Source organism: Anopheles stephensi, chromosome 3 (genome assembly GCF_013141755.1).
Source record: "Anopheles stephensi strain Indian chromosome 3, UCI_ANSTEP_V1.0, whole genome shotgun sequence".
Taxonomy (NCBI): Eukaryota; Metazoa; Arthropoda; class Insecta; order Diptera; family Culicidae; genus Anopheles; species Anopheles stephensi.
Window position 1 is genome coordinate 10,757,746 of NC_050203.1, and position 12,877 is coordinate 10,770,622.

At 48.2% G+C, this 12,877-nt stretch overlaps 3 protein-coding genes across 4 annotated transcripts; 2 read left to right on the forward strand and 1 right to left on the reverse strand.

The window, feature by feature from the left end:
• The first annotated feature begins 988 nt into the window (after positions 1-988).
• On the forward strand, positions 989-4,560 carry LOC118513156 (protein tramtrack, beta isoform-like). 2 transcript variants are annotated; one of them, XM_036058603.1, is made up of 7 exons: positions 989-1,220; positions 1,321-2,073; positions 2,174-2,303; positions 2,369-2,465; positions 2,547-3,596; positions 3,674-3,998; positions 4,076-4,560. In XM_036058603.1, the coding sequence occupies exons 2-7, from the start codon at positions 1,335-1,337 to the stop codon at positions 4,210-4,212; spliced, it is 2,478 nt and encodes an 825-aa protein (XP_035914496.1). In that variant the 5' UTR covers positions 989-1,220; positions 1,321-1,334; the 3' UTR covers positions 4,213-4,560. The 2 variants fall into 2 exon arrangements, with proteins under 2 accessions (XP_035914496.1, XP_035914495.1); XM_036058602.1 differs by having other exon boundaries at positions 990-2,073.
• A 398-nt stretch (positions 4,561-4,958) lies between these two features.
• Positions 4,959-9,823, forward strand: LOC118513158 (titin-like). Its single transcript, XM_036058605.1, has 5 exons — positions 4,959-5,476; positions 5,611-6,196; positions 6,374-6,470; positions 6,562-9,153; positions 9,230-9,823. Exons 1-5 carry the CDS (start codon positions 5,401-5,403, stop codon positions 9,338-9,340), a joined length of 3,462 nt encoding a protein of 1,153 aa, XP_035914498.1. The 5' UTR covers positions 4,959-5,400; the 3' UTR covers positions 9,341-9,823.
• An 807-nt stretch (positions 9,824-10,630) lies between these two features.
• Positions 10,631-12,719, reverse strand: LOC118513164 (pyrimidodiazepine synthase-like). Its single transcript, XM_036058611.1, has 4 exons — positions 12,502-12,719; positions 11,431-12,023; positions 11,230-11,351; positions 10,631-10,764 (listed from the first exon to the last, which is right to left on the reverse strand). Exons 1-4 carry the CDS (start codon positions 12,527-12,529, stop codon positions 10,734-10,736), a joined length of 774 nt encoding a protein of 257 aa, XP_035914504.1. The 5' UTR covers positions 12,530-12,719; the 3' UTR covers positions 10,631-10,733.
• Between the last annotated feature and the right edge of the window lie 158 nt (positions 12,720-12,877).

Genomic DNA, 12,877 nt, shown 5'->3' on the forward strand with positions numbered 1-12,877 from the left:
TCAACATGAGAGCAAACAAGAGGGTGTTGAAAAGTTTTGTCCCCGTTTACCCTAACGAACCGTGAAGCGCCCGCGTTCGCAATGCGTCAGATGAAAGTAATCGATATTCAATCGATATATTGATCCGGTTGGTTGGCTAGGCCGCGAGACGGGTGTTTGGTAGCTTTACACCGTTGGACCGTTTGCCATGGACCGTGTTGGAGCAACTGGGTGTTTTTGAGGCTTTAGCATCATTCGGCGGGCCCAATCTGTAGTGTTTGGTCGTGATTTGATCGTGCACGATTGTTGATAACGATGAGGCAAAATGTGGGGTAGTTTGTTTAATCAATTGTGCTTCCTGTTTTAGTGAAATATAGTAATTTGAACCAGGGTAACAGGGTATCCTGAACGTTGGAGAGTGGTACTGTTTCGAATCGAATGATGATATTCGATATAATGCATTTTTGTGTGAAGTAATAAATCCTTCCTCTAGTACATATTCCAATGTGATTTTCTTCTCATTCTGTGTACTACGGAAAAGTACCGTAACAGTCTTTTTCTACATTTAATATTCTGCTACAATTCTGGCATACAATCTCGGCTGGATGCTACTCCTTTGCTGGATAAGCTATTCATTGTAAAGCTTAAAGTCAAGAAGCAATTGTATTAAGCAATTGTTATTAAACGTGTATTAATGCTCAACTGCGTAAGCATGCTGATTGCCAGTTGGTGGCTCCATGAATAAGAATTTTACACAAAGTTTTCTTTGGCTTGTTGTATTTTACTCGACATTGGGCCTGTCCGGGGATGTTAAAGAACAAACATTAGCTCGCAAAGAACTTTCCTCCCTTTCATTCAATATCAAAACTTATGTTCAAATTGCAACGGTTGAAATTGGAAAAAATAAAGTTTGAACTGAATTTGACTGCTCGAAAATGTAGACTGCTCGAATTGGATGGTTTCGAGCACCAAGGTGTATATAACATGTTGTCAAACGAACGTCAGTGTTGTTGTTTTGATTTGCAAATGTTCTACGAACGAAAAAAGTGCCCCTTGGCAAATGAATTTATTTCCACGAACAATTACTAGAAGCAGTTTGTTTTAGCGAATTAATTATATGTGTTATTGTCCACACTGTACTAGTAGTGCACTAGTAGTGCACTGCAAAGGGATTCAATTATTCTTGGGAACTTAGCGTTATCGGGACCGTATCGCAGTGAAAGGGTGATAGTGGGATTGAAGTAAGAAAAATCGATACACCTATCAGGTATCGGTGAGCTTCCTGGTTCACACTCCTCCGCTGGACTCACAACACTGATCGGCGTTTGTCAATTTACGCAGATCTTCCCGCAGTGATGGCCACGTTGAATCCCCCTGCCTATCACTGCATCGTGTGCACGTTGACCAAAATCCCATTCGCTTCGCTGAGCAAAGAAAGCCAACAGAAAATTGTACGCAATGGGCGGCCCACAACACAGATGCCAAATCTGACCTCTCGCTGTTTGAACTCGCTAAACCTGCACGCCACCGACTGGATGACGGGATGTGATCGGGAGCGTAAGCTGTACTGTTGGCCCTGCCTGCTGTTCAACACCTCCGAGTATGATGTGTGGGGCAAGCGGGGATTTTCCGACTTTGGTCGGCTAGCGACGGCACGGGCAGAACACACGAAAAACTCGTCACATCACGCCAAAAGTAAAACGCTCAAACTGTGGATCGAAACGGCTAGCGAGCTGAGCGAAAGTAGTGGCGAGGAGGATGTCGAGTGTATACCGGAGCTAGATTTCCTGAACATGTCCGCCTCGGAGTTGGATGAGGAGATTGACGTGAAGCCGAATGTGGAAGCGTTGAACGCGAGTATCGCGTTTTCGCAAGGCTTTGGTGTCGCACCGGTGGTGAACCTGTGTGAAGTTGCGAAAGATGACGAGGTGACGGCTTACGAACCGTTGCCCATCGTGGTGGACTGTGAGGCTGACAGCGGGAACGCTGAACCCGACGGACAGGCGGACAGTGGCCAGACAAGCAACGTTTCATCGGGTACCGTGGAACGAAGGGGTAGCATTTCGTGTGCGGACGATTATGCACGAATTTACAGTACGTACGAAGGACTCATGAGATTGTTAGGAAAAAAATTATACTACAATCACACGCTTAAGAACCGTTCTTATGAAAGGCTTCTCTTCTCTCGTTGCAGAAAAGGGACAGGCCGACACTGCTGGCGATACCATAATGTCCCACACAGTACAAAGCGGTGCGGAAAAGTATCAACTTAAATGGCACTCACATTATCAAAATATGAATGTGTCCCTATCTAATCTCTACAAGTGAGTATTGTTACATTGGATGTAAACTTTGGAATTGTTTAACTTAACACGTTGATTCATTGCAGAAATGATCGTTACGCGGATGTTATGCTTCTCACATGCAATGGAGATGATAACTACACGATACCTGCTCATAAACTAATACTCGGAACTTCCAGCTTGGTACGCTATAACCGATCAAGCGTAAAGACAGAAAAAAGCACATCCCTCTTAATCCCGATCCTCTCTTCTATTTCATGGCAGTACTTTGCAAACATTTTCGACAAAAATCCCGTTCCACTAAACGCAGTCACCTACATCGTGCTTCCACCCGATCTCACCTATCGCTCGATGCAGATTCTCATACAGTACATGTACACCGGCGAATCGACCGTCTCGACGGACATTCTGAGCGAAGTGCTTCGCGGAGGAGAAATACTGAAAATTCGTGGCCTCTGGAGAAACGATGGCACGAAACCGCCCGGCAACGATGTGCAGCACAATGCTGGTGGTAGCAGTAGTAATAGTAAGGATCAGCATGCACCGATCGACGGCTGTTCCGGACGGTTCGTTAGTCCCGTCACCGTTACGTTACCTCAAAGTACTCAACCCTCTTGCATACCGCATCACGTACTTCCTCCCTCTTCCACTGGTCCACTCATACACGTTAAGCGCGACATGGCCATAGATCCGGCCGAAGCGCGTCACAATATTAGTGTTGGCGATGGGACACGAGCACGCTCCTTTTATTCGCTAAAAAGCCCAGAAACTGCTAAACAACCCAATCATAGTACGGCGCACGAGCTGAGCGAGCATCGCAAGAAAGACCGAGAGCAAAAGCAACAAACAGAATCATCGTCCTCGCCAGGGCGAGTTGCACAGTCAAGCGCGAGTAGTGCGACCAGTAACTGTGTAGCAAATGCAACTGCAACAGAACAACCAGTCATGCCCCGGGAACTGAACTTCCTCGACGTAAAAGCTGAACCAGTGGAGTGGAGTGATCTTCGAGCAGGAGAACTAGCAATGCCTGGGAACGGAGAAACCCTGGATGCTCCACGAAATCAAGAGCAAAAGAAGGGTGACGAAGCCACGATCGCTCCGAAAAAGATCAAGACCGAAGACTGTCAAACGACCCCGACGACGGACAATTCTCACTCTTCCTCTTCCTCCACGGCACAGCAACCGACGTACTCTCCCTTAACCTGTGAGCTTTGCAGCGAAACGTTTACCATTCCGGGTGACTGGGTACGACATATCGAAGGGCATAGCGATACCTCACAAACGCTCCCGAAACGAAGGCGTCGTGCGGAGGAGGTAAGCTGGATGGGTAACATTTTTTTTAAATCTTATATGCTAATCTGTGTTTTTTTTTTTTTGTTTCTGCTTCGCAGTCCGAAACGGCAGATGAAACGGCTGCCTTGCGGTGCGATTTGTGTGCCACGTTCTACGTAACTCCTGCCGACTGGGTGCGGCATGTACAGAATGCACATACCGAATCGGAGCTGGCGGCATGCAATAAGCGTGCGAACCGGCGGACGAGCCGGAGCCGGTTAACGTCCACCACCCAGCAATCCGCTGGCAATGCACCGACGGCACCCGCTGCATCTCCCGTATCAGCGACAGCGGACGGTGCGCAGTCGGAAAAGCATTGTAATGTTTGCAATAAATCCTTTCCTTCCTATGCCAGCATGGCCATCCACAGACGAACCCATACCGGTACGTATCGATCGGGCGGGGCGATTTAACGAAGTTGGAATATATCCTATAACCTCTCTTTGTCCGTCCTCGAACAGGCGAAAAACCATTCTACTGTGAAATATGTAACAAGGGCTTCACCGTGAAATCGAACCTCATACGACACATGCGATCGCTGCACAATCAGCCCGGATTGCCACACTCCGACCAGGACAGTGAAAATTCCTCCGAGTAAATATCGGTTAACATGTATGTTTTGTAAAGTGATCGCATAGGTAAACTATTCGTAAGCAGTCGATTGCACGACCTAAGTATTATTCGGTATTGAATAATTATGCGGCAAAAACGAGGAGATTATGATTAGGTGTATGGTACTGTGGTAACATGTTGTGGAGAATATTGTTTCAAATATTCTTCCGAATCTCGTAGGGAATCTTGTTTATGTTCGTTCGGAATGATTTATGTTTCAGACTGCGCTCGTAATCGCACATGTAAAATAAATCTTTTAACTCTTCTCCGCTGAGAAGGAACGGTAGTAGGCTACTCTAACGATTATAAAGCATATAAAACATAGATTTGTAAATATGTTTGGTTTCTCTTTTATCACCTCAACTCGTCGTCCATCAGCTCTGTCTTGAGGAAGCTCGTGTTACAGGGCTGCCGGAATGTTTTCCTCTGTTGGCCCGTACGCCTATAAAATTCCCTTGTAGTGGTAAATATTGAGATTCCCACGTTCAATCTTCCCTTCAATTCAATTCAATCTTGCAGTTTGAACCACTGCAATTTGAGTAGGAAATCCAGCAGTCTGCTGCAGTTGCTCCAACTGAATTACCCTCCAAAAGTGGTAATTGGGTTATTTACGGGTAATTTTAACCTGGCAGTTGCTCCTGCAGAATTACCCTCCAAAAGTGGTAATTGGGTTATTTACGGGTAATTTTAACCCGTGCTGGGTCTTATTCCGAAACTGTCAAATGGCTCCCATTGTGATCCAGTCCGTCGTTTTATATTAACCTTGTGTGTGTTGGCCTGGTCGATTACCTGATCTGAAGGCGCGTTATTTACCAAAAATTAGGAAGGTAGAAAATCTATCTTTCCGCCCGCAGACGTAATCAATTCCGTGTTGTGACCGTGCCATTTTCCTCACGCTACTGGTTGTGCGCATCGGGCAGGTTGTTTTTTGCGCTGGGGGAAACCTTAGCAACGCGAAATTCGTAGCAGAAGAAAAGTGTGTTGTCATCAACCATCGTCGCTGCTGCCTCTCACGGGGAGACCAGCGACAGCGACGTCGGCGTTGGTTTTTCCTGCGTAGTTAGGCAAGGGTGGCGTACCCTCGCCTGCGTTGGCCCACGCCGTGAAATTGTGACCCGTTTTCACCGAAACTTTGCGCTGGCCGCTTGATGTCGGGGTCGTTCGTAGCCCGAAGATGAGTAAATCGTACGAACCGCAGATAAAATGGAGAGCGGACGAGGTCGACGAGCTGGTGGCCAGCATGAAGGAGCGTAAGTAGACGATGACGCCGTAGTGAGAAACCGTTCTCGACTGTCGACGTAACACCACACGTTCGATAACACGATTCCGATGGTTGATGGTTGGTGCCTGTTTTCGGGCTATGTTCTTTTTGTTTCCATTTCAGGCGACCTTTTAGCACAATCGGATGGAAAGAAGCGTCGCTCGCTGGAAGTGTTTGCGGTGGTGCGCAGTGATTTGATGCGGAAAGGCATTTTCCGCACGGAGGAACAGATACGCAAGAAAATGAACGAACTACGCAAACAGTACTTTGAGGCGAATCGTTCGGGGTCGGAAAATCGGTACGAGCTGTGCGAGCATTACGATGCGCTGCACGATCTATTTACGGATGCACAGCGCAAGCTGGACAAGCGGACAGAACGTTCTCGAGCGGGCCGGAGCAAGCGTCGCCATTCGTCGCAGAATGGCGGCCAGGATGTGCCGCACTCGGTGCAAGTGAACCTTTCGAAACAGAACCGCGGCCGAAGTGTTAGTGGTAGCAGTGTTTGCAGCAGTGCGCCCAGTGTACACCACAACGGCGGTGGCGAGCAAAATCAGCAGCAACACTCACAGCAGAACGGTGGCGAATCCGTGCCGACCGGTGGACGAAGGAGCAATGCGTCACCGGCACAGCCGACAGTGCCGGACAAGTTTCATCTGAAGCAGTGCGCCTATCAGCCCAATCTAAACAATTCCCTAGCAAATTTGTGCAAGTGAGTAATCACCATTCGGTGTGTTGTTTGAGCAAAAATTGTCATGCGCTAGCGGGCAGAAGCGGGAACAGAGATGAGTTCTTTCCCCCCGTGAAACCTCCCCCACCCAATCAATCAACTAACGGAGCAGCATCGATCAACCCAACAACAATCAATTTCTTTTCACTTATTTCCCAGAAACGATCGGTACGCCGATGTCATGTTGTTGGTTTGCAATGATCACGATAGTATTGCAATACCAGCCCACAGGCTCGTGCTAGGAACGTTCAGCCCGGTATGCTTACCCAACCGAACCAAATTACCTGGGATTTATGCGATCCTTTGCTTCGCTCTATTTTCCTAACATTTGCCTTCTTTCGTTTTAGTACTTTGCGAACGTGTTCGAGAAGTTTACGTTTGCATCGTCAACGCCCATTATCTACGTGGCGCTGCCGCCGAACGTTACGCGTGCCGCCATCCAGTGCTTGCTGCAGTACATGTACACCGGCGAAGCGATCGTACACTCGAAAAGCCTGGACGACGTGATGGCGTGTGGAGAATTTCTTCGGATCAGTGGATTCTCCGCCAAGAAGGCTAGCAGCATGTTAAGGAAACGCCAAGGGCTCGTTTCGGTACCGCTCGTTACCGTAACGAAAACGATCAACATGGATGCATCGCTGCAAAGCGATGCGAGGCACGGCGAAAGTGCAACGCCAGCACCGGCCAGCACGAGTACGGCGCGTGTTTCCGCGCCCTCAACACCGGTACCGATGACGGTGCGGCCGTACTATGATTCTCAATCACCACCCCGCAAAATGGCCCGCCATTATGAACCGCTGGAGCAGCAGCAGCAGCAGCAACCGGTCTTTCAGCAGCCGATGCAAATGCAGCCATTGCGACACAGTCTACAGCGGACGATGTACCAAGACGAGCTGTTGGAGCAGCAGCTGATGCAGCAGCAACGCACCCAAATGCGACAGTACGCCCCACAGCGGCAACAGCTTCAACAGTATCAGCAGCAGGACATGGCAGACGATTTTTATCAACCGTTGCAACCACCGATGCGTCAGCCGCAACGTCTTATGATGCAGCAGCCCCTACAACAGCAGCCAACCTTGCTGCAGCAGCGCTATCACACACAGCAGCTGCCGCCGCTCGATATGGATATGGAACAGGATCTGTTGCCGGTGCAACCGCTTCAGATGCCACGCCAGCAACGTCAGCAGCAACAAATGATGCCAACGCAGCAACAGCAGGAGTCACCCATGTATCAGCCACAATCGGTGCCCCTTTCCCGGCAACAGCTGTTGCAGACGCAGGCCCGGATAAGGCAACAAAATATGGCCCTCCTTCAGCAACCGCAGCAACAGATGGTGCAAAATTCCCTATTCCTGCAACAGCAACGTCAGCAGATGCAATCACAACAGCTGCAAGACGCCCAGGATGAACTCCAGCTGCCGGAACAATTGCTCGTTCAATTGCAGCAGCTACTGGAACCGCCACAACAACCAGCAGCAGCACCAAGGCAACAGCAGCTTCAACCTCTACCGTCAACGTCACAGCAACAGTCTCAGCAACCGTTGCAACTGAGAGCACAGCAACAGCAATCGCAACGCGATGAAACCCTAGTACAACGACCCGAACAACAGCTGTTGGCTTCACAGGAACTGTTAGAACCACGCCGACCGTCCCTCCCGAAACCACAGGACGATTTAATCCAACCGCAAGAGCTGCTAGATGAGTCACAGGAGCTGTTGGCACTGCAGAAAATGGTTCGTTCAACGGTACAGCAACCGGTCCAACAGCGTCCGTCGGTACAGCAAAAACTACAAACCGAGCTGATAAAGCCACAGGAGCAGTTGGATGAATCGCAGGAGCTGCTGGAGCCACAGAAACCGCGCCAACCGGAGCAAAAGATTCAACGACCGAACCAGGAGCAGTTAGAGCAGCCAAAGCAACCTCAACGTCCGTTAAAGCAGCAGAAGACGCAACTAAAACCGGATAGTAATAATGTCGCTCGCGTCACGAAGGAAGCGATTGCGGCGCCGAAGGAAAATCCTGATCCTGTGCTGGAAAAAGCAAGCAATGATGCTGCTGCTGCTGCTGCTGCTACTGCTGCTACTGCTAGTGATAATGCACCGGAAGAAACAGCCGAAACGTCCAAGGGAAATGACTCAATCGACAAGTCACTGGACGATAGTGCGCATACGCGAAGCGATAGTGAGATAGAGTTTCTGGAAAAACCACGCAAAAACACTATATTTGAAGAGTTTCCCGACCACCGAAAGCTGAAGCTGATCGAAGATCACGAACAGCGCAAAAAGGACATTATAAAGGAGTACGAGGAGCAACTGAAAAAGCCATCGCCTGCGACGACTGCTACTGCTGCTACTGCTGCTCCTGCCCATCCGCTGGTGGAAACGCCCGAATCGTCACCATCGGTCGCGCCCGTTTCGCCCAAATCGCCCGTAGTAGCGCACCGTTACGCATCGAAATCTCCACTGCCAGCGACGGTTACGGCACTGCGCCATCGGAAACCGTGCCCCCAGCGCCAACCGACGCCACCTTCACCCGGACCGGACATTATCGATACGCTCGACAGTATGGTGGTGCTGACGTCGGATGAATCGATGATGGAGATTATAGCGAAATCGCCCGAATCGCAAACGTCACACTTTAGCACCCGGTCCCACAGCCCGGAAAGTCAGGCCAACATTGATGCGCTGATCGAGCATATGAGGATGCCGGACACCGATGCGGCCATCTTTGTGAACAGCTCGATGGAGGAACAGTCGTGCGATGAGTTGGACGGTGATAGCAACGATCATCAGGAGGGAACACCGCTGGATCATCTTGTTTCGTCGCGCTTAAACTGTCAGCTTTGCTACGAATCGTTCACCACGCCGCCGGAGTGGGTACAGCACGTGTCGGGCCATTGCGTTGCCGATATGGGACTGTTGAAACGGCGACGAATTTCGGTAAGCGTGCAGAGTGTGGCTCCTGTAAGCTGTTTGCAGTTGTCTGTAGCGAGACATTCTCTCTTTCACCCTACAGAACGATGACGATAGTGACTTTTTCCGGTGTGACATGTGCTCGTCGTACTTCATATCGGCCCAGGACTGGCAGAATCACGTAGCCAACCACGAAGACCATGACGACGTTTAGGATGGTGGGATGCTCGCGCATGACCCCTAACCCGTCGCCAGGGTGTCTTCTTTTTTTATTTACAAATCGAAAGTAGTTTTTACACCTCTTCCCTAATTGTTTCCTTCGCGGGTGTATTTGCTGATCTTCATATACACACGCAGGAGGATGTGAAGATGGATTGTTTTTAATAGCAGGTGTAATGTCTAATCAAAAAGCGATGATCAATGTAAAGTAGGAAGGCGCTGCTGCTGCTGCTGCCGGAAGGAGGAAGATGCTATTAGTTATGAAACACGCTAGGATACAACTAATTCTTTAACGATTGCTCCGCGAAGAGGGCCAACAGTGGCCGCCAATTTATTTGATAGCTCTATAGAAACACAAACAAATCCATACACACACACACACATAATGCATTAAAGTGAAAGAACTATTGTACAACTCGGAGGAAACAATTTCGTGAAATATAGTTTTTTCCTTTTTTATCCTTCTGACTTTCGAAAACAGAGCTGAACGGAAAGGATGGTTGTTATTGGAGAAAGAATTGATAGCCACGTAAAGATGACAAACAAAATGGTCGATCAACGAGATTGGTCTGAGGTCGCATTTCGATTGAAATGTGCCTCATGCCTAACATGCACATACAAGCCATCCACAACAAAGCCTATGGAGACAGATAAGAGATTTTCGAAAAAGAACGTCATAAACTTCTTGTTATCAATTCTCAACAAGGACGCTTCATCGTGAACAAAAATAACTGTCTTCATCCCAACCAAAAATATGCATTTCTGCACTACATTACCCACGCCGATTCGTTTCAAGGTTATGTTTTGTGATCATTTTCATTCTTCCTTTCGGGGATTTCCTTCCATTTTCTTCTTCACGGTGCGACGGACAAAGACGCCTGCACTTTCTAAATCCTGTTTCCGGAACCTTCTGCTACCAGCCCTATAGAATCGAGCCAAGCGAAGGTGAAGGACGAGGGGAAGGCCTGGTGCAGGTCGTTTGTTTTCCTTTTTGTACCGGCTAGGGAGCAAAACAAAGAACCTTGAAAAGCACGGGAGAAGAAAAAAAACCCAAACAAACTGACAGCCAACGCGCATCTGTCATCCGCTGTCAGTAGGCTGTCAAAGTGGGGCTTGTTTATGGGTTTTTTTTTATATTTCAAATTGAACCGAAAACGGCCGTTAGCTGGTGATCATCGTTGGAGCAACAGGCAAAATGTTGCTAAACTCACCGGAAATGGGACAATTAACAATAGGAGTTATATCGAACACATCTTTTTGCTTTGTCATTGAATAAGAAGCTAGGTAAAGTAGCACAATAATTGGTATGTTTAATCAGTCAAGCCCTCGCTTCAAGACGATCGTTTGGATTGATATGAAATCCTTGTGGATTGTTTCTCGCACGCATATTATTCCAACCTTGGTTTTTTCGCATCATTTCTGAAAGAAAAAGTTAATAAAGTAGATGTTTTCAATTCTCATTTCTGATGTCATCAGTGCACGTACAGTCGTCCACGTGTGTTGGCACATGAAAGCTTCGAACATTATGAGCTGTGTTAATACACAACATTGACCACATTTAATACAAAAACACAAAAACAGAGGTTTAGTTACACGTTTTACCCACCAAATATGTATGTGTGTGTGTTATGCTTTCAAATTTCCATTTATTTCCACTGTGCATGAAATGCATGAATATTCCAGCTTAACAAAATCGCAAGGTGGTTAGTAGCTGTAAATACACTGGTTACCGGGCGAAAATGTTTTTAGTGTGACCGCGTGAGTGTCGTGATGTGTGTATGTGCGAGTTGCTCCTAGCAGCTCAGTAATTAGTTGCATTAATGAGAGAGCATTAAATGCTGTCCTTGCATGTGTGCGGAATGAACATTATTGGGGTTTGCTTACGCCAAGATATCGTAGTTATTTTCCCCGTTCTTACGGCTCTGCAGGAATTTCGTATGGTTTTCGGTGGAAATGATCGATTGCTTTACGGCGTCATCCTTTTCCATCAGTTCTCGCCATTGAAGCTGCCCAGGAAAAGAAAAAGAAATCACAATAAGCATAAGCTTCAACAGGGAAACTTTCAAATCGAGCGTCACTTCTTACCAGCTGACCGAACCGATCCTTGTCCAGCTCGTACTTATCGCCGAGAGCGAACTTCAACAGATCGACCCGCTCGCACCATGGCCAAATCATGTAATCGATCATGCCGGGTTTATCTCCACCAAAGTACGGTGTGCCCCGTGCCTTCAGCTCCTTCTCGAAGATGTCCAGCCCGGTGCCGAACTCGGTAATGGCACCCGGTGGAATACCGTCCGTCGAGAACAGGATGCGATAGTACGGCGAAATGACCGCACCATTGAACCGTTCGATCAGGATACGATCTTGCGCCTTGCGGAACGGGTCCGTCGGGTAGAGTTTGCGCTGCTGCGCCGAGTATGCCTCCTCGATGTAGTCCGACAGTACCAGCGATTCGTACAGGGTGACGCCTTCCTTGCCGGGAATTTCCAGCGCCGGCACCTTACCGAGCGGATTCTTCTCAAAGTACCATTCGGGCTTTTCGGACAGATTGATGTAGATCGCATGGTACGGGATCTTCTTCGCGTCCAGCATTAGGTGAACTCGCTGGGCGTAGGGACAGAAGCGCATCGAGTACAGGCGCAGCTTACCATCGTTCGGGAGCTCTGGTGGCGAGGAGCCTAAACCAAAAAAAAAAAACGGAATGATAATGCACCTTTTTCCTGATCGCCCAATTGCATTGCTTCATGACATCACACACGCAGCGATGACGTCTCTGGCAACGATCTATAATTATTCTCATTAACAATTGACATAGGACAGCGAAGAGTATTGATTCGATAAGATAGTAGGCAAGGTACAATTAGGTAAGCAGTTCGCAAGGTTGATGCTTCCGCCTACGATCGATATCGATTCCACGACCACCGCTCCTTCTAATATCGAAGGCACAGCATTTGGCCACGATTTTGGCTCGTGCCACGGGGTTTGGTTTAGGTGACGCCGGCTACAAACGCTACCTCATCGTTCGATGCCCACAATTGATGACATCAGCGCGAAAGGTGATGTTAAAAATATCTCACCAGCCTACTCTTGCCGGAAGTGAAATGAACAAATTTTAACACTAATCAAGTTTCACTACACTCCCAGCACTTTACCTACCTTTTGCAAGATGCTTTCCGTTGCTCATGGTTAGCGGTGGTAGAGAGACGGCAAATTTAGCGAAGCCGGTAAAAAAGACGAAACACGGCACGGCCACTTGGTCAACAAAGAGATGGCAGCTTTGTATGTTGCCCTGGAATTACGATGGCTTTTATCTGGAACCACAAACGCATAGAACGGTGTGTGGTGTGCGGTTGTTCACCAACACAGCGATACGTATTTTGACGTTTGCGAGCAATACAAAGGGAGCGGCGAAAAAGCCACAGCGAATTACAGTGCTTGACGCAGCGTTGTCGGGTGGAGGACGGTTTTCGAGTGGTTTTTTGTTGCGAGCTGGAAATAAGAAAATTAAGCGAAAAGAATATCAAAATTTACG

Coding starts and splice junctions, on each gene's coding strand:
- LOC118513156 (XM_036058603.1), top strand. CDS start 1,335: ATGGCCACGTTGAATCCCCCTGCCTATCACTGCATCGTGTGCACGTTG. Junction 2,304..2,368: donor TCCCTATCTAATCTCTACAA/GTGAGTATTGTT, acceptor GATTCATTGCAG/AAATGATCGTTACGCGGATG. Junction 3,999..4,075: donor CCACAGACGAACCCATACCG/GTACGTATCGAT, acceptor GTCCTCGAACAG/GCGAAAAACCATTCTACTGT.
- LOC118513158 (XM_036058605.1), top strand. CDS start 5,401: ATGAGTAAATCGTACGAACCGCAGATAAAATGGAGAGCGGACGAGGTC. Junction 6,197..6,373: donor TCCCTAGCAAATTTGTGCAA/GTGAGTAATCAC, acceptor CTTATTTCCCAG/AAACGATCGGTACGCCGATG. Junction 6,471..6,561: donor TGCTAGGAACGTTCAGCCCG/GTATGCTTACCC, acceptor CTTTCGTTTTAG/TACTTTGCGAACGTGTTCGA.
- LOC118513164 (XM_036058611.1), bottom strand. CDS start 12,529: ATGAGCAACGGAAAGCATCTTGCAAAAG. Junction 11,352..11,430: donor AGGATCGGTTCGGTCAGCTG/GTAAGAAGTGAC, acceptor TTTCCTGGGCAG/CTTCAATGGCGAGAACTGAT. Junction 10,765..11,229: donor AATAACTACGATATCTTGGC/GTAAGCAAACCC, acceptor TTTTTCTTTCAG/AAATGATGCGAAAAAACCAA.